The sequence below is a fragment of the Lepidochelys kempii genome, chromosome 10, assembly GCF_965140265.1.
Source record: "Lepidochelys kempii isolate rLepKem1 chromosome 10, rLepKem1.hap2, whole genome shotgun sequence".
In the NCBI taxonomy this organism is placed as follows: domain Eukaryota; kingdom Metazoa; phylum Chordata; order Testudines; family Cheloniidae; genus Lepidochelys; species Lepidochelys kempii.
This window is the reverse complement of record NC_133265.1, coordinates 34116786-34139733: the sequence shown is the minus strand read 5'-3', so window position 1 is coordinate 34139733 and position 22948 is coordinate 34116786. Positions and strand designations below refer to the sequence as shown.

The 22948-nt window shown below is 60.7% G+C and overlaps 1 protein-coding gene across 11 annotated transcripts in view; it reads left to right on the top strand.

Annotated features, from left to right (window-relative positions):
• CORO7 (coronin 7) overlaps positions 1–22948 on the top strand; it is a 185120-nt gene that overhangs the window by 151383 nt on the left and 10789 nt on the right. For 10 of the 11 annotated variants that reach the window (XR_012161185.1, XR_012161186.1, XM_073362796.1 and 7 more), the window contains exons 10-27: positions 5535–5589; positions 6052–6109; positions 7345–7490; positions 9936–10031; positions 10744–10884; positions 11930–12038; positions 12285–12460; positions 13092–13200; positions 14139–14225; positions 14674–14816; positions 16310–16414; positions 16730–16815; positions 17810–17951; positions 18970–19059; positions 21008–21124; positions 21292–21427; positions 21910–22001; positions 22563–22649. Coding sequence is in view for 9 of the 11 variants with exons in the window: in XM_073362796.1 (XP_073218897.1) it covers positions 5535–5589; positions 6052–6109; positions 7345–7490; positions 9936–10031; positions 10744–10884; positions 11930–12038; positions 12285–12460; positions 13092–13200; positions 14139–14225; positions 14674–14816; positions 16310–16414; positions 16730–16815; positions 17810–17951; positions 18970–19059; positions 21008–21124; positions 21292–21427; positions 21910–22001; positions 22563–22649 (1975 nt within the window). In the remaining 2 variants the exon portion in view is untranslated. The remainder of the gene's footprint in view (positions 1–5534; positions 5590–6051; positions 6110–7344; positions 7491–9935; positions 10032–10743; positions 10885–11929; positions 12039–12284; positions 12461–13091; positions 13201–14138; positions 14226–14673; positions 14817–16309; positions 16415–16729; positions 16816–17809; positions 17952–18969; positions 19060–21007; positions 21125–21291; positions 21428–21909; positions 22002–22562; positions 22650–22948) is intronic. The other variant, XM_073362793.1, reaches the window with a different exon arrangement.

The window sequence follows — 22948 nt, the reverse complement described above, 5'->3', positions numbered from 1 at the left end:
CTGCTCCTTAAGGGTGTGAATGGTTATGAAAACCAATACCCCAGTAAAAGAAAAAAGTTTCTCCCAATTGTAACGATGCTGGTTCTGGTGGGACCCAACTGAGAGTGCCAATTTAGGACAAACTGCTTAAAGCAGGGCAGTTACAGCCCAAGGCTGGGGTTTTTATGCACACCAAGGCAAACCAAACCAGCCGGACAAAAAAGACTTTGGTTTTACCCCACTGGCTAACCACAAGTCACACAAGCAATTCCCTTAAACACTCCAGTTTCCCAGTATCCCCATCAGTGTCACTCGTTAAGGGGATAAATGGTTATGGAAACCAATACCCCAGTAAAAGAAAAAAAGGTTCTCTCGATCCCAAAGGGCCAAGCCCCAGACCAGGTCAATATACCAGTCAGATCTTACTCACAAATCACGCTGTTGCCAATCTTTTAGAATCTAAAATCTAAAGAAATACAGATGAGAGCTAAAGCTGGTTAAATGGAATTAATTACATACAGTAATGACAAAGTTCTTGTTTAAGGCTTGTAGCAGTGATGGAATAAATTTTAATTTGCTCTAGAGAAACATCTTCCTGAGCCTTATCGAATGCCAGATTCACTTCTGAGATACCAGACAGACACTCAGAATTTTTTTCCACATATGCACTGCTTCTTTGCACAGACAAACAACCATCTTCCTCAGACAAACATTTGGAGAAACCCTCTACAGGCAAATCCTTGCCCCTAATAGACACAGGTTCAGGATTATTTCTTTCCCATGACTGGTTTATGTCAACTTGACTGAACAAAGCTTTAATATCATCCCCAATCAAAAGATCCTTAGGTAATAATTTTCTTACACCAGCTATAACTTCATGTGTAACACCGTTCTATTCAAGATGGATTCTGGCTAAAGGCACACTTACAGTAAACTCATAGAGGATTACAATATTCAGACTCTCATTTGGTAAATAATCTTCCTATTTGACATGATCTGGTTTAACAAGAGTGATGTTAGAATCTGTAATTTGCCCTAAACAGCTTTTACCATTGACTTTTACATTCTGTACCCAATTTATGGGGTTACCTTAACCCGAGCTTACAGTACAAGCATTTACATAAAAGGTGGCAGTGTTGGGGGAAAAAATGGTTACACACAGACAACTGCTTAGAGTCAAACAACATACCAACATTGTTACAAACTGGATAGATTCTATCCCCATCTTTGTTGTTGAGAGGGACTGGATTTTCAGTATGATACAGTTCCTGTTCCTTTATTCTCTTGAGTTGGAGCTTAAGTCTGTCCTCTTTAGACTTAGATTCTCTGTGTATATATAAAGCCTGCTGCAGTTTCCACGATATGCATCTGAGGAAGTGAGCTGTAGCTCACGAAAGCTTATGCTCTAATAAATTGGTTAGTCTCTAAGGTGCCACAAGTCCTCCTTTTCTTTTTGCGAATACAGACTAACACGGCTGTTACTCTGAAACTTCTAGTTCCTGCAATCGAATATATGCCATTTTTTGTTCATGTTCAAAACACAGGTGTTCTTTCAGTAACTTCTCCTTCCATATCATCTATTTTTTGCTTTTGTTCAAGTTCTAGCTGCTGGTTTCTCACTGCAAGCATTTTCGCTGGGTCTGCTTCCTTATCACTGGCAATTAACAGATTTTTCAGTTCCTGCTCTGGGTCCTTGTGCTTAAAATACAACCCTCTCTGTAAGCACAATTCTTCCAGGCTTTTTCTGTCAGGATCTTGATCATGGATCACTCACGGTAACTGATTTTTAACCCTTAAACTCTCCAACATCAAAATTAAATTTTGACAAGTTTTGACTGATCCAAAAACCCAATTAACCTGTGGTAATGTGTATCCAAGCACGACTACACCACTGTAACAATGCGGCCTCTGGCAGGACACTACTGAGAGTATCCATTCAGGACAAATTGCTCAGAGCAGGGCAGTCACAGCCCACGGCTGGGTGTCCTTTATTATTAAGGTACGCCAAATCAGCCAAACAGAGAAGACTTCGGTTTTACCCCACTGGCTAACCAGAAGTCATACAAGCAATTCCCTTAGACACTCCAGTTGCCCAGTATCACCACCAGCACCGCTCCTTATGGGGGTGAATGGTTATGAAAACCAATACCCCAGTAAAAGAAAAAAGGGTTCTCCCGATACCAAAGGGCCAAGCCCCAGACCCAGGTCAATGTACCAGTCAGATCTTACCCACAAATCATGCTGTTGCCAATCGTTTAGAATCTAAAAGTTAATTCATAAAAAGAAAGAAATATAGACGAGAGCTAAAACTGGTTAAAGGGAATCAATTACATATAGTCATGGCAAAGTTCTTGGTTCAGGCTTGTAGCAGTGATGGAATAAACTGCATATTCAAATCAAGTCTCTAGAGTACATCCACATTTGGATGGGTCATTCAGTCCTTTATTCAGAGCTTTAGTTTGTAGCAAAGTTCCTCCAGAGGTAAGAAGCAGGATTGAAGACAAAACAGAGGGGTTTCCAGGGCCTTTTATATTCTTTCTCTTGTGGGTGGAAACCCCTTTGTTCTCCTATGCAAAATCACAGAAACAAGATGGAGTTTCAGAGTAGCAGCCGTGTTAGTCTGTAAATGCAAAAAGAAAAGGAGTACTTGTGGCACCTTAGAGACTAACCAATTTATTTGAGCATAAGATGGAGTTTGTAGCCACATGGGCAAGTCACATGTCCATGCATGACTCTTTACAGGGAGAGCTGCCATTGCTCACATGCTACCTTGAACGTTTCCAGGAAGACTTCTCATGTGGATTGGAGTCTCCCAAAGTCCATTGTTAGTTAAGTGTTTCTTGATTGGGTGCCAAATCTGAAGAGTCCCTTCTCAGTAAGATGGCCAAATGCTTCACTGGTGCTACTCAGAATCAAACACATTGAGATACAAGCACCTAGCCAATATTTATAACTACAAATATAAAAATGATACATGCATACACATAGCATAATCATAACCAGCAAATCATAATCTTCTCATAGACACCTCACTCGACAACCTTTGTACAATATTTGCTGCAAATATATAACAGTGGTTGCAACAATGATCTATACGGTTACAGTTCATGTCAATAACATCACCCTGGGAGATGGGGCCCAGGGTAGGGGTGGGGCCATGCCACCCTCCCTCCCCATCTTCAATCTGGCCCCCCACAGAGTGATGGGGCTCTCCTTCAGCTGGGGGTGTCTGCAGGCAGGTCTGCCACCACAGGGGTTGCGGGAGGGGAGATTGTGCCATCCCCCACCGACAGGGACTGGCTGCTCTCCCTGGGAGCCAGCATCTCGCCTGGGGGAGCAATCGTGCCATCTGGGGCTCTCCAGGACTCTGGAGCTGGCAAAGCTCCACCATGCCCAGCCCCTGCAGCTGGAGCTCTGTGGTGGGGGAGAGGGGGCAGAGCGGCTCTAGAGTACAGGGGTGGCCACTCCGGAGCAGGCATGGTGGACAGGTCAAGGAGAAGCAATCACACAGCGGGAGGGGATTGACCCTGAAATCCCTCCAGCCCAGACAAATGCCAATGTGGCTCCCCTGCAGCCTGACCCAGCTGGGGTGAATACCCCCACCACCATTGCCAGGGGGCAGGGAGTGCACCTGGCACCCGACACCAAGGGCCCTTGGTGCCCACACGCTGTTTCTGGCATTGCTGTGCTGGCGGGTGGCTGGGCGAAGTGCCTGAAGCTGCCTGCGGGGTCTGAAGAGTGGGCACCCAGGCTGGGGCAGGGAGAGGGACTTCTCGGGGCGATGCCCAAGCTGTGCCGTGCAGCGAGGGGTGACATGCAGGGCATGTCTCCGGAAGCTCCCTGTGAGGTGCTGGACGGGGGGGGTGGGGGGCTGCTGTGGTGCAGCCTGTTGAAGTCTGTGAGGTGGTGGGATTGGAGTGCCAGCACCCTGGGTAATACACTGCAGGGGACGCTGGCAGGGCGAGCGCCAGCATCACCCTCAGAGAGCTGGTGTCAGGGGTGGGGGGCTGGCTGACCGGTGATGCCAGCGCAGATGGGGGCAATCAGCATGCCTCCTTCCGGGCAGCCTCTGATCACTGCTGGGGAGGGGTGGTGCCCCCAGGATGGTGCTGTACGTTGCTCAGAGCTCGAGGCTCAGATGGGGAAGTTGGCCTCTCACCACAGCTTCAGGCGTAGGCAGGCCAGGGCAGCCAGCCAGGGCACCGCCTGGCCCCCCTCAGGCCCATGGAGTCCGTCACGCTGTGATTCTTGGTTATGGGGGCTCTGGCATGCACCCAGCTCCTTCCCCCAAACCCTGCAGGGGGCGATGTCATGGCAGCACTGATGCCAGCACCCTGGGAAATGCGGCCGGCTGGTTCTGGCCTGGCACAGAAACGTTTCCAAAGAAATATTGCCGCCGAGGGAAAAAGTGGTTGCTGCACGTTTAACACCAGCTGCTGTATCGCCGCAGCACCGGTCTCAGTCTGCTGCACGCCACCCCGGCACCTGGGGGGCATCGGCACAGCTGTGGATGTGGGTGCGACCTGGGGCTGGATTATCGGTGGGAGGCAGGGCAGGACTGGGGCCATGGCATAGCCATGGACTGGACCCAAGCCTGGAGGACCAGGGGCTTGTAGGGCAGGACTGGGGGCATTGGCAGGGACGGGACGGTCCGGGTGCCGGGCTGGGAGTGGGCCCCGCTGGGACGGTCTGGGCGCCGGGCTGGGATTCAGCCTCGCGGGGATGGTCCGGGCGCTGGGCTGGGACTGGGCCCCACTGGGACGGTCTGGGCACCGGGCTGGGATTCAGCTTCGCGGGGATGGTCCGGGCGCTGGGCTGGGACTGGGCCCCACTGGGACGGTCTGGGCACCGGGCTGGGATTCAGCCTTGCGGGGACGGTCCGGGCGCCGGCCTGGGACTGGGCCCTGCTGGGATGGTCGCTGGGAGCTGGTCACTGAGCAGGCTGGAGTGCTGAGGTTCTTTGAAGAGCTTTATCTGCCTCTCCCTTTCCTTTCCCGCGTCCCTCCGGCGCACTCAGCGCCCCCGGCTGCAGCCGGCTGCTGTGTCCGGCAGCTCAATCTCCATATAAGGAGCTCACTCAAAGCTTTTCAACTTCAGTGCATTTTTGTCCATTTCCAACTCGGGCAAAGGCTGTCAGCCCAGCCCTCAGCTCCCGAACCCCCTGGGCTGCCCCCGGCTCCCTCGGGGAAAGCCCCCTATGGGGAGAGCTAGCGTCTGGCCGTGCCCCTGTGCCTGTGGCTGGTCGCTCGGCTGGCCTGGGCCTGAGGGAAAAAACAGGGGAGTCAGAACCAAAGTGAAAAACTGGCGCTGCACCCTGCTGGGGAACATGCCCTGGGCCCTGGGGTACTGCACTGGGGCCGCTCCCCACTGGGGAGCCGTCTCACAGACCTGTTGAGAAGCCCAGGGTTCTGCTGGCATTGCCCGTGGCGACCTGCTGGCTGGCATAGTCGGGTGCATGCGGAGCTGGGGCCCCTCCGTGGGTGCCAGCAGCGGCATGGCTGATCCGTAGGCCTGGCTCCAAGCAGTTCCCCTCACCAGGCCCCTTTGTCTTTCAGGGCGGCGATCCCTCTCTTGGACCCTGACACTGGGCTTTTGGTGGTGGCTGGAAAGGTGAGTGCTGGGAGAGCAGGGGGGCCATGCTGCAGCTGTTGTCGTGGGGGGCCGGGGCTCTCCTTGGGGGCCTTGGGGCTCTCACTCCGAAGCATTTGGGCCAGGAGTATGGTTCCTCCCTAGTTCCCTTGGTGGGGTTCAGCTGAGCAGGGCCCCCTTGTTCTAAACCCCTCTGCTCCCCCTTAGGTGAGGTTGGGTGCACTGCTAGTCCACTCCAGTGGGGGGCGTCACTGCCCTGTCCCCTTATGGGGTATCCCCAGGCGAGGGGTCTCGCTCCATCCCTGGGGTGGAGGAAGCAGAATTTCACTGTCCCTGAAGCCTCCTGCTCCCTCGCCCCACGGCAGCTGGTGTGTCTAGGTGAGAGGTGGCTGCAGCGGTGCCAAGCCCAGGCGGGGGCAGCCCGTTGTGCCTGACCGGGGCCTGTGTGGGCGTTTGGGCCCTGCCATCTTGTCTCTGTTTCAGGGTGAAAATCTCCTCTACTGCTTTGAAGTGTGCCCCTCGCTGCCAGCCCTGATGCCGGGTGAGTCTCCATCTAGCGGCCACCCTGCGCTCCCCTTCCCAAGCTCCGTGGGACCTGGGGTGCCTTGGGGACTGCTCTCAGGCTGTGGGAAGGGCTGACATGGCAGAGGGGAAGCAGCCCGCTTCTTTGGGGTGAGGCCTGGGTATTGGGGTCCTCCTGACTGCCCCCACAAGGGACCCTCTGATATTATCCAGTGGGCTCAGTCCACCCAAGCAGCGCTCCAATAACCCGCGGGACGTCCTAGAATGCTGTGAGCTGTGTATAGTCTAAGGGCTGAGCCGGACCCAAACCTGGTGACAGGGAATGGGTGAGACCCCAGGCAGTCCCTGACACAGGGCACAGTGCTATGCCACACCCCCAGGGTATGCCTGGCCGATTAATTCAGTCAGTCACCGTGGGCGCAACAGGCAGGGGGCTGCTCAGTGGGACCCCCTGTGCGGGGTGCGCTGGGAGTGGCTGGGCAACACAGTGGACCCCCTGTCCTTGGGGACGGCTTGGGGCGGGCAGGAACCAAGAATGCCAGGGAGGAGGCCCACTAATGGAGCGGCCGTGCAGCCTGCAGGGCACGCAGGTTCACGCTTGGGGAGCAGGTTCCTGGAGGGGCTGCCCTGGAAACAGAGTCCTAGGAGAATTGGACCCGGGGCGGGGGAAGAGCCAGCAGGTCCCCGGATGTCCGGGGCCACCTATGGCAGTGCAGTGAGCCACGCCAGCCAGTGGCAGGGGGATCACCTAGCCGCAGTATGAGGGGCCCCGGGGGCTAGCCTGGGACGGGGAAAACTCTGGGACCACTCAAGAGTTCTCACCCCGGCTGCCTGTGTGCTAGACTGGCCCTGAGGCACCCTGATTGCCCCCACAGCTGCTGCCTGGTTTCGTCTGGTCAGCGTGCCAGGGTCTCCCGCCCATGCCTCGGGATGGCTGATTGGGGAGCTTGGTCTGTAATTGCGCTGGGCATGGATGTCAAGTGAGCGACAAGACTGCGAGGCAGTGCTGGGTTTGAAAGCATGACGAGCCGCAGTGCCCGAGGGCCAAATTCAGTGGGGCTGGAGCGAGTACGTAATGGAAAGGCCTGTGCCTGACTGGGGTCTGGCAGGGCTGGGGTCCGTGTGCTTACCCCAGATGGCTCCGACGCCAGTAAATAGCCGCTGATAGTCCCGCAGGCCGCCCGGCCTCTCCAGCCGCCCTCCAGGCGATGGGCAGTGCAGCCCCACTCACACCGTGTCTCTGTTTCCTGCTAGTGACCCAGTATCTGATGGAGGGCAAGGCTAAGGGCGCCGCCCTGGTGCCAAAGCGGGCACTGGACGTCATGTCCTGCGAGGTGCTCAGAGTCCTGCAGCTGACCGACAGCTTCATTGTTCCCATCAGCTACACGGTGCCCCGCAAGGTGAGCCCTGGGCATGGGGGAGGTCTCAGGATATCTGGTGGCCCTGTGCCACCAGGCCAGCCTGAGTCCGAAGGATGACGTTAACCGTTTTAGGACCTGGTTCTGAGCCGTGCTCTGTCCCTTCGCTCCCAGGAGCACATGGCTCAGCTTGTCCCCCGCAAACCCCCAGGGGGCAGGTGCATCCAGCTGCCCTGGGTACTGAAGAGCAGGATTGAGTCTTACCATGCACCCCCCTCCACAGTGACCCTCCTGTGCAAGTGCTGAGCCCTGGAGCTGGCGGGGGGAGTTCCCTGGCTGCCACTGTTCCCTCTAAGCTGTGTGTGTGGGCACACACACACAGATCCTACACCCCGCGCACATGGTGAAATCCCGCGCGCACAAAAAATGAAATACTAGAACGGAGCCAGGCTGAAATATCATTTACGGGCGACTTTTGACATTGTTTGCCCACCATCTATCAACACAGCCAGATTCTACTAGCTGGCAAGGCGGGGAAAGGGATAATGTATAAGCATTTTATTCGCTTGGGCGCATTTGCCTCATGGCACACAAATATGAACACTGCTTCAAAAATTTGCACAGAAGAAATTTTTTGCACACACGGCTTGTCAAAAATTAGAGGAACATTGCTGGCTGGGGCCTTTTTTGAGTGGGAAAATGTTTTGTCCCAGAACGGCCCGTCTTTTAAACCAGACGTTTTGTGGGAAAACTTGAATTTGAAAAATAGCTTTCAAAAATGTTACCGAGGTTTTTAACTCCCACCACCACCCCAAATCTAACTACACAACAGAAACAAGTTGAACATTTCCAAATAGTTTGCAGCTAAACCCATCTACTGCGAGCAGCTCTCCGTCCGACCGGCCGCCAAATGCCCCAGGCTGCTCCTGGCCCCCGAAGCAGAACGATGCACCTTTTGGCTGCAGTCTATTTATCACCCCGAGCCATCAGTTCATAGGACTCCTTTTTTTGACTCTCCTCTTCTGAATGAACCAGCAGCTGTCTCTAGCCAGAGACTGCCCTATTTCATAGCACCGGTCTGGTCCCATCCAAATGGCTCAGAGGATGGGATAGAACTTGACTGATTTGCGGAGGAGGGGTAATCAAACACGGATAATCATTAGAAACACTTTTCCTTACTGGATCTCAACGTTCTTTGCAAAGTATTACCTGCATTTCACAGATGGGGAAGCTGCGGCAGAGAGGTGGGGTAGTGACTAGGCTGAGGTCATCCAGTGGCAGAGCCAGGAATGGAACCCAGGTCTCCACCCACTGGGCCGCATTGCCACCCCAGCTAGCTAGTTGAGATGGGCTGCAGTGCCAGGCTGTCTAGGGCACACCCCTGTTTGCTGTCTAACACACCCTCCTACTTCCCCCTTCTCTAGCTCCTGGCTCTCTCAAGGCCCTTTTAATGAGTGACCCCTTCCAACACCCTGGGGAGGGAGCTACGTTGTATCAGGGCCATTTTTCAATTGGGGAAACCAAGGCATGGAGCTGTGGCGGTGCACATTGTCAAACACGGCTTCCGATTCGGAGTGGCTCAGTGTTCAGTGTCCAGTCGGAGACCCTGGGGCCTGGTTTTCAGAGCGGCTCCATCAGGTGGAGTTCTGGGCACTCAGCACTTCTAAAAATAAGGCCCAAGGTGTTGTAAGCTGGGCCCCTCACAACCAGGGGCCTGCCCTGTTGGACCCCCCTTCTGGAGAAGTGTCTGCTGGCACAGTCACCCCGTAACCTGGAGCAAGGCTGGGACCAGAGCTCCTGTCTGCCAGCCTCAAGTCATGCACCCGACGGGGCATCCCGCAGGGACAGGAAACCCCTGTGACTCCTGTGTCAGCTCCCCCACTGTGCTGAGTGCACAGGGGTCCAGTGCCAATGGCTGGGCACCCGCAGCGAAGGGAGCATGCCATCTCCTGGCACAGTGAGGTGGGGCTTTCTGAAGGGATTGGTGAGGAGGAGGGGGTCACTGCCGGGGCGCCGAAGCATCTGCAGGCCCACTGGACATAACAGCTGTAGCACAGTGGGAGGCTTCCCAGGCACAGGGGGGCTGACTCGGGGTGGGGGAGCTGCGGACCCTCAATTCTCTGAGGGGGAGAGGGTGCAAAGCCCCAGAAGTGGCCCCCTGCCTGGTTTTTGCAGCTGCTCCTTTCCTGGGGAAAGCTGGAGGCTGCATTTGGGACTCCAGGTCGGGATGCAGATCCCCTGGCATAGCAGGCAGCTTTAGGGAGCTCCATGCAGAGAGGCTGTGTCCTGCCCAGTTCCCTCCAACGGCCAGGACTTCCCCGCACCAGGGAGCTTCAGGGGATGTTCCACTGAGCAAGATAAGAGGGCCCCAGGATGCCCGCACAGGGTTCATGCTCACTGGGATCATCCTGCCAGGGGGCGAGATCATGCCAGCCCTTCCCTGGCGCATGCTCACTCAGCGCCACTTACAGCCTGTGTCTCTTCCAGTCCTTGCAGGAGTTCCACGAAGATCTGTTCCCAGACTCCACTGGGCCCGTCCCCGCGGTGTCAGCACAGGGCTGGTGGGCAGGGGACAACAAGCAGGTACCCACCCAGCTGCTGACTTGGCCTTCAGAGACCCAGGGTGCCCGAGGAGAGGCACTTCTACAGCTTCTCTCCATTGCTACCGTTCCATTGGTGCCGGGGGTGTGAGTCCCTCCCACCCATTGGTGCCAAGGGTGCGAGCCTGCCCCCCCCATTGGTGCTAGTGGTATAAGCCCCCCCATTGGTGCTGGTGGCATGAGGCCCTCCCATTGGTGCCAGTGATATAAGCCCCCCCATTGGTGCTGAGGGTGTGAAGGCTTCTTTTGTTGGTGCTGTTGGTGTGAGCTCCTGCCTGTTGGTGCCAGTGATGTGAGTCCCCCCCATTGGTACTGGGGTACAAGGGCCTCCCTGTTGGTGCTTGGGGTGAGGCCTCCCCCGTTGGTGCCATTGGTGTGAGCCCCGCTACCTCACATTGATGCCGGGGGTGTGAGGCAACCGTGCTACCGTGGCATTCACTGATGAGGCTGGTCACCGCCAGGGCAGGTCTCCAGGATGTGGCATTTTGGAGTCAGCGCCTTGTCTGTTCCTACCATCACTGAGCCGGGGGTGGCAGTGCTGGGACCCCCCCCACCATGTAGAGCAGGCTGGGGGTCCTGGCCCCCTGGGTGACCGTTCCGGGGAGCGCTGCCCTCTGCAGGCTTCAGAGAGCGCGATGGGGGGTTGGGGTGGCAGCCGCAGTGCTGGGTAGTGACCCTCTGCTGCTGTCCATCAGGTGGAGAAGATGAGCCTGAACCCCGCCCGCAGGCCCCAGGAGACCTTCACCTCCTGCCTGTTTCCCCTTGCCCGGCGTGAGGAGCCCGTGCCACCGGCTGCCCAGCATCTTGCCGCCCGCTCTGGGGACATGGACAGAAGCGTGAGTGCCAGGCCTGGCTGGAGCTGCCAGCCCACAGGGCAGGGGCTGCCTCGGGGTCCCACACACTAACACATCCCTGGGGCACTGCCAAACTCCCAGCGTGCACTGGGGCGTGGGGTACACCTGGCCTGGGGCACGTGGGGCAGTCACCCCAGAACCTGGGCGGGGCTGTGCAGGGTAGCACAGGAGTGAGGGCATGGCCATAGCAGCTGCAGGGCCAGGACTGTGACAAACAGCCACGGTAGGGGTTGGGGGGGAGCATTAGTGTCATGTGGGGTGAAAGGCTTGTGGGGGGCGGGGACAGGTCTGGATGCCACATCGCTGCCAGGGTCTGAGCACTATAACTCCACACGCTGCCCCTTTGATCCCAACTGGCAGCGCCCCACCTCTGCCAATGCCTTCCAATCCCGACCTGCCCCCCAGCTCTGCCAGCCTTCCACCCCCAGCTCTGCCGGCACCCTCCAATCCTGACCTGCCCCCCAGCTCTGCCAGCCTTGCCCCCCAGCTCTGCCAAGACCCTCCAATCCCGACCTGCCCCCCAGCTCTGCCAGCCCTGCCCCCCAGCTCTGCCAATGCCTTCTAATCCTGACCTGCCCCCGACTCTGCCAGTGCTACCTGTGGCTCTGCCAGGCCTGCCCCGGCTCTGCCAGGCCTGCCCCAGCTCTGCCAGCCATGCCCAACCTCTGCCAACACCCTCCAATCCCAGCCTGCCCCCCAGCTCTACCAGCCCTGCTCCCAGCTCTGCCAGCCCTGCCCCTACCTCTGCCAACACCCTTCAATCCTGACCTGTCCTCCAGCTCTGCCCCCCAGCTCTGCCAACACCCTCCAATCCAGTCAGCAGCCCCTGGCTGTTCTAGCCCAGCATCAGATTCTCCCAGCTACCTGCCATCCCCTGATGACTCCTAGGAGCTGCAGCTCCCATCGCCCCTGGGTTGGCATCTGACCACTGGCTGGTTCCCTGCCTGGCTGCGTTGGGTGGAGGACAGGGGCTTTGGCCAGGCTGTTTAACCCCCTGACTCCCTGTGGGGTCCATTCTTCCCCACAGGAGGGCAGCAGCCTCTCGTCTCCCCCCAGCTCCCTGAGCTCTCCCTCCAGCTCAGCCCCATCTCTCTCCACCGCCAGCCCTAGTCAGAAGTCCCTGCAGAGCATTCTGGGTAAGTGGGAGCGGCCACTCAGGGGGGCGCGGGCGTTTGGCTAGGCGGGTGCAGCCTGGAGCCAGGCACAAGGTGGCTGCCACGCCCAGGGCACTCTGCCATCTCCTGGAAGACGGGCAGGGAGAGGAGCAGCAGCTGGCGCCTGGCTCTTCCTCGGCCCAGGTGGGCAGCCAGAGCTGGGGATGGTCCGTGAGGCCCTGCCCTGGTTGGGGGCAAATCCCTCACTCCTGCTCTCGTCCCCCACAGGGCCCAGCTCAAAGTTCCGTCACACCCTGGGGACACTGCTGCCCCGCGGCACCCACATCACCAACCTCAAGGGGCTGAACCTCACCACGCCAGGGGAGAGCGACGGCATCTGCGCCAACCGGCTGCGCGTCGCTGTCCCGCTGCTGTCAGCAGGTGGGCAGATCGCCGTGCTGGAGGTAGGTGCGTGGTCGGGCTGGGCGCTGCTGGGACGTGCCACGGCACGGGTGCGGGGTGGGCCCTGGGAGGGCAAGCTTCCCTGCCAGAGTGCCTCCACCCTGCCACCCTGGGGCTGAAAGAGCCCTGGCCCGCTCTGCTGCCCGCTGCCCAAAGGGAGCAGCTGGAGGTGCTGCTGAGACTGCATTCCCTGGCTGGCCCAGCCCCTGGCGCTGTGGAATCATGCAGGAGACCCAGTGGGGCTGGACTCCCTGGTGTGGGGCCTGGCTCTCCACAGCTGGCCCCACTCTGACAGCTCAGTGTGCTGCAGGCACATGTCCCCAAGGAGATCACACATGTGGGGTGAGAACTCTGGCGTCAAAACCTCCAGCCCTGCCAGCCTGCCCTGAAGGGGCACTCGTCTAGGTGGTACCAATAGTGGGTCTGTAATCCCCTCTGCGAGCCAGCCACTAGAGGGCACTGTCGCCCACACACTGCTGCCACTGTGGCTCATCACGCGTGGCCTGGGGAGGGTGGTGCTGAGACGGCGGGGAGGGGAAGCGAGGTGCCATTCTCCCCACTGCGGCATACCTGGGGATGGGGGTGAAGGTAATGGAGCTGCCGCGCTGCATTGACTGCGGGATTCTGCTGCAGCTCTCGAAGCCGGGCCGGCTCCCCGACACATCCGTGCCCACCATTGAGAATGGGACGCCGGTCGCAGACTTCTGCTGGGACCCCTTCGACCTGCAGCGCCTCGCAGTCGGTGCGTGAACTCTCTAACCTCCCCTAACGCCCAGCTCCTCGCTGCCAGCTGCAGGTGTGGGGCTGTGTGATGAGAACTCTCCTCATTCCAGGCCCATGTCCAAGGCTGCCCGGTGCTCTCCCCCCCCTCCCCCCGCAGGACACACTGTTAAGATCAGCAGTCCTTCTTCACTGCCCTTCTCTGGCAGTCTTCCTCCACAGATCTCCAATGCGCTTTGTAGACCTTCAGTAAGCCCCCAAAACCTTCCCCCGCCTCAGCCACAAATGGAATCTGTGTAATCCCATTTTACAGGTGGGGAAACTGAGGCACAGTTTCTATCCCTTGCCCAAGGTCAGCCAGGTGGCAGAGGCCGGAGTAGAATCTCTTAATTCCCAGCCCTGGGATCTAGTCCCCCTGTTCCCCGTTACTGCTGGATCTTCTCTCATAGGCTAGTGAGTTCCTGATCTTTTCGGTAATCGCTGCATGAGCAGTGTGGTCTAGTGGTTGTATCAGGACCCGTCAGGCGGGTTGGGTTCTAGTCCCAGCTTTGCTGTTGACATGCTGGGTAGCCACGGGCCAGTCACTGCTGCAGGACAGGGTTCCTGTGAAATGAGGCTGATGCCACTGAGTCCAGCAGAATGCGCACGTTTCCGAAGTGTGGTTGCCATTGCCGGATTTCAGCGGGTGATTAAAACAGGCCAAGCAATCTCTGGGAAATGCCAGGGGGAGATTTTTTAGGAATGGTTGAAAATGAAGTTTCAGCAGTTTTTAAAACATGCTGGGGGCCACTCGGGGTGTGGGCACATTTCGGGACGTCCTGCTGCCCCGGCCCCTTGTCCTTCCCAGAGCACAGCTGACATCCCTGATCTTCGCCTGCCAAGGCCCCAGCGTCCCAAGGGGCAGAGGCTGTTAGCACCCGGCTCATTCTTTGTCTCTGTTCGGCCATCTCGGGCGTTCAGCTGGCGACGATGCCAAGATCCGACTGTGGCGAGTCCCCCCAGGAGGGCTGCAGGAGACGCTGCTGGAGCCTGAGGCCGTGCTCAGAGGTAAGGGCTGTGGGAGCGTTTGTGGTGCTGGCAGACAGGGAGAGGCTCCGAGTGCATCTCTCTGTCCATGGCGGGCTGCAGTGCCTGGCCTGCCGGCTGGGTTTAACTGGCCCACCCCACAGTCATGCTGTGCTGGAGCGAAGCTTTCCCTTAATCCGATGAGCCCATCTCTAAGCTGGGGCTTCAGAGCAAACCATCCGGAGGGGACGGGAGCGTGTCACTGCTGAAGAAACAGGGCCCCAGGATTTGCCAGCTGGCTGGCTCCCTTGGCAGGGCGCTGGCTCTGTCACCGCTCTGTCCCTCTAACCAGGCCTGGTTTCAGTAGCCGGGGCTCGCTGGCTCCTTGCTCTGGGCTTCGCACGCCGGGGGCTCTGAACAGAGCGCCTGTCGCACCCTGGCTCCCTTGCCCACGCCAGGCCACGGAGATCTCCTCTCTCTCTTCCCCGAGGTCACACGGAGAAGATCTACTCCCTCAAATTCCACCCCCTGGCTGCAGACATACTGGCTTCCTCCTCCTACGACATGAGCGTGCGGATCTGGGACCTGCAGGCGGGCAGGGAGAAGCTGTGCCTGAGGGGGCACCGAGAGCAGGTAGGGGGCGAGCGAGGCCAGGGCAAGGGCCAGGAAAAGGAGTCACCACCGGCAGATCAGGCCTGCAGCTCCCCCACACTGCAACAGCCCCACGCAGCCCACGCGGGAGGGGAGGGCGCAGTCAGTGACGTGGGCTGTCGCTGCCGGAGAAATACGCAGGGCTTTTTAAAATGCATAAACATCTGCAGCCGGCCATAGCCACGGAGATGGGAATCCCCCGCAGCCCACTGTGGGTTGCACCTTCAGAAAGCTAAACCCCTCCTGAGAGATGGTCAGTCCCAGAGTGCTCCCTCGGGACGCCAAGCCAGACGAGCGCGCCAAGAACACAGGGGACAGCTTGTGTCTGGCAGCTGGGACGTGTGAACCCTCCGTGCGCCAGGGGCCAGCCCAGAGACGCACGCAGCGGGGTAGCTTCCTCCAGCCAGATCCTTCCAGATGAGCTCAGCACTGGCCCGCTCCCAGACCAGCCTGACTCTCTGGGCTGCAGCGTCTGCCCGTCCCGGCTGGTGGCGCGTGCCCAGGGCAGCACCAGGCAGAGCTCAGGCTGCAGGGGCGTAACCTCCAGTCGCCATCCCAGGGTCAATCTAGATGAAGGCAGGGTGTGAGCGGAAAGCCCAGGAGCCATACTATGAAGCAGCGCTGATAATGCATGTGCCCCATGCCCCCACAGCGCTGAGTCCTGGGATAGCACGGTCAGAACAGAGGCACTGCATCCTAACCGGCCTTTGCCAGCTTGCAGCCATGCCAGCCAATGTCTCAGCCGAACCACCGAGCCTCATGGCGGCGGTGCTGGGAGGGCCCTGCCCACGGCCGATCCCCGCGCTTGGGACAGGGCTCAGGACAGATGGGACTGCTTTGGCAGGGGGTGGGAATCGGCACTGTTTGCCTGTGGGCATGAGGGGGGCTGGGACCTGAGCTAATGGAGCCCCTCTGTCTGTGGGGCTGCCGGGCCGGATCCCACCCTGCATGCCCTCAGGATTCCTGTCCCCAGCTGGTGTGGTTCAGGAGCGCAGGCCAGCCTGGCGTGCCCAGAGCCACGTCCCCGTGCTGGTGCCAGGCTGCGCGGGACACACTGGACGTGGGCCACAAGGAGGGAGCCTGGCGTAGCTGAACTGGTTTAAACTGGCATGTGTTTAGCGTGGGAGCGAGGCCTGGCAGAGGCAGCCACAGTAGGTCCATGGCTGTCCTGGCGTGGGGCTGGGCCCCCTTCTCCAGCACGCACAGGCTGATTCAGCTAGCGGGCCCCCTGCTGATTCTCCCCTTGCCTCCAGAGGTCCCTCCCCTGCCACGATCCATGCCCCGCTCTGCTTTAACCCTTCCAGTGCTGAGCCGGCAGCCTCTCCCAAGCCGGCTCCTCACGGTCACAGCTTGGATTGGGGCCCCAGCCTGCCCACCCCTGCCAGGCCCTTCCCTGCTTACCATGCTCGGTGAGCACCACGCAGCCGGTGCCCAGGGCCAGGACATGTGTGATACAGGCCGCGGGTGTCTTTCAGATCCTCAGCATGGCTTGGAGTCCGGATGGCCGGAAGCTGGCCACAGTCAGCAAGGATGGCAGAGTGCGGGTCTATGCGCCCCGCCAGTCCCTGGAGCCCGAGCAGGTGAGGGGTCGGTCGCTTCCTCCTGGGGGGTGAAGGGGAGGGCATGACGGAGCCAGGGCTATGGGGGGACCAGGAGGGAGCTGGCTGCGGGGCATAGGGGTCCCTGGGGGGGTGTTTGGCCAGCAGCAGCAGGAGTGGGCTACAGTGTGCTCTGCTGTGCCCAGCCAGTCGTGTGCTCCCACTCCTGGCTCCCAGTCCCACCCCGAATTTGCCCTGCGCAGCCCATTCCCCTTTGCCACCGGCCAGGGTCGAGGCAGATCTACAAGAAGTGTTGGGGGCGTAGGCCAGGGAGTCACAGTTCTCTCCCCTCAACAGGAAGGCCCTGGCCCCGAGGGCGGGCGAGGTGCACGGCTGGTCTGGGTCTGTGGTGGCCACTACCTGCTGGTGTCTGGCTTCGACAGGTAAGGGCTGGCGCTGCGTCCCCGGGCCATCGGTCACCTGCGCAGGTCACGGCCCTGCGATAATGTCCATTGCCATGGTCCTGGGAGTGCAGCCACCTCTGGGGGAAAGACGGCAGTTGACCCCACATGCAGGCCGTGGAGCTGAACACCGGGTGGCTCCGAATTGCACTGATCACTGGTCCCAGCAGGGCCTATGCCCTCAGCCAGACTGTGCCGCCTGACTCTACAGGGCAAGGCTCCAGAGCGAGGGATGCTAGCTTCGTGTCAGTGTCCGGAGCAGCGTGGCACCCACGCCCTCCCCAGAGGGACCACCCGGGGGCGCAGTCACTTCCTGGCTGGCCGTGCTGCAGAGTCCCAGCTTGGATGACTGCTCTGCTAGGGACCCCAGCTCCACTCGCCCTGCGGAGCCAGGGGTTACTGGTGGGCAAAGCAGGGCTTCACTTCCTGTCCTAAACCGCTGCTGCACGCTGGCCCTGCCGCCCCACAGGGCTGCATTCCCCAGGGGGCCACGCACTCCCTGGGATGCTGGGGCCAGTTTGTGGAGGAAGCCCCAGGGGGTCCCTGGAGACCAGGTGGGAGCCTTGTGAGAGGTGGCCCCAGCGAGGGGCCCAGGAGGCAGGGTCACCTGCCATTCTGCAGGAGATCTCCCTGCCAGGAGCCAGGCCTGGGCCCTGAAGCCAGCTCCATCTGCCTTACTCTGCACCTGGCCTTTATCTAGACACCAGGCCAACACCCTGGCGCTGTTGCCATCTCCCTGCTGCCTGGCCTGCGAATTCTTGTGTCCAGGCTCCCCTGCCGGGCCCAGTGCACATCTTGAATGGGAGGCAGCCGCAGCCTGAACCGAGCCAGCCTCCATCCCACGTGGCCTCCGGCATGGCAGTGCCCCAGGAATGGGATCGCCAAGGGAGCAGCATCTCCTCACGAGGAGGACGAGGGCAGCTGTGTGGTGAGCTGGCCACGTGTCCCGCTGATCTGTGCCATGTTCTCCACACAGCCGCAGCGAGCGCCAGCTATACCTGTCTGACGCAGCGTCCCTGGCAGCCGGGCCCCTGGCGGTGTTGAGCATCGACACAGCTCCCTCCACCCTCATCCCCTTCTACGACCCGGACACCAGCGTGGCCTTCCTCACCGGCAAGGTGAGTGTCTGGAGGCGGGGCAGCTCAGCCAGTTCGCACGGACAGGGCGTCTGCCAGCTCCTCGCCAGCCCTGCCGGGGGCTGGGCATAGGAGCCAACCTGGAGGTGAGTTGCAGAGCGAGGCCCGGGCGGAGCCAGGAGCGTGACTGGGGTGTTCCCAGGGCTCGGACCGCCAGGGCCCATCCTTCTCTCTCCATTGTCACTGCGGGTGGCACATCCTGGCCGAGCTGCCAGGCCTCAGGCTGTGCCAGGAGTACCAGCGGGGCAGCCCTGGGCCAACGGGCAGTCGAAGAGCCCGGGGCCTTGGAGAAAGGGCTGAGCAGCGTCTGGGCTCTGCATGTCCCACAGGGCCTGGCACATGGGTGTGGACCTGCTAGTTTCGTGCCAGTCCCTGGAGCTGCACGGCACCCATGCCCTCCCCAGAGGGACCACACGGGGGGTCGGTCACATGGCTGGGTTGTGTGGCTGGCCATGCTGTACAGTCTCAGCTTGGCTGTCCCATAGGGCCCTGGCACATGGGTGTGAGCCTGGGAGAAGCAGTGACTGGCAGCCCAGCGGGGAGTGCCCCTGTGCCCGGCTGCTGGGGCATCAGTGGCCATGCTCTGTTTGGAGCAGGGGGTCTCCAGAGGGCTGGGCCCCAGGATGATGGAGTGGAGTCTTCCTGCATGGGGGAGAAGCTCCCTGCCTGGGTCCCCTGTTGGGAGGCTGTTGGCCCAGACAGCCCCATGGGCTCTGTCCCACAGCGGCCAGGCTTCAGGCCGTGCTCTCCTTGCAGCTGGCCCTGGAGGGCTGGGTGCTGCTCCTCCTCTGGGTCCCGCCCGGGAACCTCCCCACGGCCCATTGCCTCCCTCCCCATGTCACCATGGGGCTGCTGCATCCTGGCTGGCTCACCACACACCACACCTCCATGACAGCACCAGGGGGACACGGCAGCTGCCCCCGACATCGGCCCGGCCTGGCCGCACCCCGTACGTCGCCAGCTCTCCCCTCACGCGACTCTCCTTGGCCTTGGCGTTTAGGGCGACACAAGAGTCTTTGTTTACGAGGTGGTCCCCGAGGCGCCCTTCTTCCTGGAGTGCAACAGCTTCACCTCCAGCGACCCACACAAGGTACCGGGGCTGGCGGGGAGAGGGCCCTGGGCAGAGGGAACAGGGTCACCTCTGCAGTGCCAGGCCAGCTGCCTGCTCACAAAGGCAGGGCTCCTGCCTCCCCCAGTCAGGCTCTGCGTGCCCAGTGTGTACCCTGGCCTCCCCCAGCCAAGCTAGGCCTGGGGGTGGCCTGGCAGCGCCTGCCTTTGCTGCTGCCCTCCTTGGCTGGCGGCAGGTTTCTGCGAGGCTGGGTGGATGGGGCAGCTGTCCCGGCTGGCTGTGTTGGGACAGTCGGATCTCCCAATGGCTGACGAGCACAGAGACACCAACGCCTCTGATCCCCGGCTCAGTCCTGGTCTGGGCATGCTCCAGCGGGGTGGGGGTGCCCATATCCCTGTGGCCGGTTGGGGGCGATTTCTGCATCCACCGCCCAAGCAAGGAGACCTGAATGCTCCGTGTCAGCTGTCCTGGCTCGAACGGCCCCAGGCCATGGGTGGCTCTGTCACATCAGGGGCACACTCATGGTCCAGGCCACGTCGCTGCATCGGAGCATGGCAGAGCGGGCACAGCCGGGACCTAGTGTTGGCAGAGCCCGCTGCGCCCCATGGGTCCCCATGCAGGGCTGTCCCCGATCACACGTTCCCCAGGGCTTGACCAGCCCAGGCCTCAGTATCCCAGGGACAGCCTGTAACCCCTTCCCCAGGAGACCGGACCACATCCCCAGACAGATCCATCCCCACCTCACCCCTTCCTTTTCCCTGGGCCGGGAACTCGCCACTCCGCTCCCTGGTATAGCTGGTGCAAAGCCGCCCTCTAGTGGCCGTCCAGGGGAGTCACTATCTCCAGGGTGCCGGGGCGTTATAGCACAGCAGTTCCCCGCCACCGCCGCTAGAGGGACGCGCGGTGCCAGGGGGCATAGTGCAGGGACACAGTGCTACGAGTGCAGGAGGAATCCCGCTCCAGAGACGGGTGGAGCTGCCCACCTGTGTGTGCAGGGGAAGCCTCCTGGGCAGTGCCCCCAGCCCCGCCCTCGAAGTCCAGGTTGGCAGCCGCCCCCCGGGCTGCTGGAGACTGCAGCCGTCCCTCTCACTGCATGCTGGCCGGCGGTGGGCAGGAGCTCCGCATCCCCCTCTGGGCATGGGGGTCCATGGGCGGGCACCAGGTTAGAGGTGCGCCCGGGGGCTTGGCTTTCCATAGTGTGGGGCGTGGCACAGGAAGGGAGAAAAGGAGGCTCTGAACCCCTGAACTGCCCTTCCTCGTGCTGAGCCCCAGGGGCTGGCATGGTGAGCGTTGCCCACATAGGCAGCCGACAGACCGGTCCCATGAGGGCAGGGTCTTTCTCGTGGGCTTTGGGCACCTGGCCTTCACAACCCAGGCATCCCAGACTGCACCAGGAGCCCTGTGGCACAGGGTGCTGTAGAGAGTGTTCTGGGGAGAGGCAGGAGGAGAGGGTGGGGCCAGGGGACAGCACCATCCTTTGTGTTCTACCCCATGGCACTTTTTGCAGGAGTCAGGTTGCCAGGCTGGGCTCCTGTTCCAATTGGGGTAAGGATGTTCTGCCTCCATTCAGCCCCACTGCAGTGTCAAATGACTGTCAGGTTTCTTTATTTGCATGCTGTTTTCCTGGGCTGTTAATCAGCTGCCACGTTCCACACCAGAAATGGCTGCATCTCATTGGTGGTTCAGGCCTTTCCTCTCTCGCTTTGCTTTGTAACTCTGCAGAGGGCCATGGAGCCTGCACAAATCCTGTGCCCTGAGTAGGCAGCGCCAGGGAGCCAGCAGCACTGCCTGAACACGGCCTCCTGGGGGTCCGTCACCCCGTTGCCATCCCTGCCCCTCGCTGAAGAAGAAAGCAGGACTCGGCGGTATCCCCAGTGCCCCGGAAGTGAGATTCACAGGGGCCAGGCCCCCAAGGGGTGGTGCTGCCAGGCCCTGGGGGACTCTGACATCTCCCTCTCTGCTTTCCCAGGGCTTTGTGTTCCTGCCCAAGACGGAGTGCGATGTGCGGGAGGTGGACTTTGCCAGGGCTCTGCGCCTGAGGCAGAACTCCATCGAGCCGGTCGCCTTCAGGGTCCCGCGAGTCAAGGTGGGTGGCATCGGACTCCCTGGGCTGCGCGGGGGGCTGGGCCAGGACAGTCTGAGCCCCAAGGAGCGAGCCCTGCCATGCTGCCTGCCCCCTCCCTTAGGGGGCTGGCCAGGCCGAGCCCCTTCACCCAGCATAGCCCCTAATCCCGGCCTTCCTCCCATGTGCAGAAGGACTATTTCCAGGACGACATCTACCCAGCCACTGCAGTGTGCTGGGAGCCAGCCCTCTCCGCCGCGGCCTGGTGCGCGGGCACCGATGGGCAGCACCGCACCATCAGCCTGCAGCCCCGGGACATGACGCCAGGTGGGTGAGGGCAGGGCCATGGGAGGCGGAGGGGCCCAGAGCGCCGGGCGCAGCGCAGGTGGCGGCTGGCCTCTGGGTGGTGCAGAGTGGGTCCCATGCACCTTCCTCTTCCCCACACGCACCAGCGTCGGGGGGTGGAGTGAGGGCACTCAGGGGAGGAGGTGTCCCCAGCTATGTGGCACTGGGAGAAGGACCCATAGACCCAGCTGAGGCTGATCAGACCGGCAAACCCTTGCTGGGCTCAGGGTGGGCAGGGGGAGGGATCTGGGGGTCCTTGCCAGGCTCTGGGCAGGCAGGGTCCGCACCCCAGGCTGGTGTCTCTCTCTGGGACAGGAGGAGGCCAGGCAGGAGCCGTTCTTCGGTGGCCCTTTGTGAAGGCTGGTGAGCTCGGGGCTGGCCGGTACCAGGGCGGGGGAGGGGGGGCAGAGGGTGAGGAGGTGGGTGCTGATGCTGCTCTCTCCCTCTGGACCCATCTGTGCCAGTGAGCGCAGCCCCACAGGATGTGCCGTCCCGGAAGTACGTCCCGGCCTCGGTCTACCTGGAGGAGAAGTCTGATGAGCAGAAGAAGGAGGAGGTGGGCTGCCCCGGGGATCTGTGTGCTTTGACTCACCTCAGCTTGGCCACCCCAGCCAGCACTGCCCAGCCAGGCCCCCTGCCCCCACAGCTGCAGGCTGGACCTGGCCCAGTGCTGGGGACCACTGACCCTACTGGGTGCCCCCCTACCCTGTTGTCCATGCCAGGCACTGACCCCCCCCCCCACAGAGCCCCCTCCCTGCTGGGTGCTAACCCTGCCCACCAGCCCCCTGGAGCCCCTTCCCCGCCTGGCACTGACCCTGCCCGCCAGCCTCCTGGAGCCCCTTCCCCACCAGGCACTGAACCCACCCATCAGCCCCATGGAGCCTCCTGCCAGACACTGACCCACCAGAACTCCCAGGGGAGGGGGGAGTATCTGGCACAACAGTGCCCACTGGACAGTTAGTCTCCATTCTGTGCCTGGGGCAGGGGAGCGGGACTGCAGTGCCTGTATTCCACCACCCGGCTGCCAGTAGCAGACACCATGGGGCCAGTGAGCGCTGGGAAGGCCCCCTGGGTCCCATTGCAGGACAGCACCGATGCTCTGCCCTTCTCCCCACAGCTGCTGAGCGCGATGGTGGCCAAGTTGGGTAACCGGGACGACCCCCTGCCGCAGGAATCCTTCGAAGGGGTGGATGAAGCGGAATGGGTAGGGCCAGGGGGCCTGCTCTGGGGGTGACAGGGGGGTGTTGCGACACGCTTCCCTGGGGGTGGGGGGCAGGAGCCAGTCACTCAGTTCACTGGCTGTGAGGGGAGGAGAGCTGGGGCCACAGTGCTGCCTGGACCCCACCTCCTGCTCCCCACCCCCACGGGGGAAGCTGGACAGCGGGAGCTACGGACGGTTCCCTGAGAAGAAACCCTCATGGCCCTCCATATCCAGAGGGCTCTGTGGGGAGGCACAGAGCAATCACACCCCTCTGCCAGGAGCTCTGCCCGAGACGGGGGGTG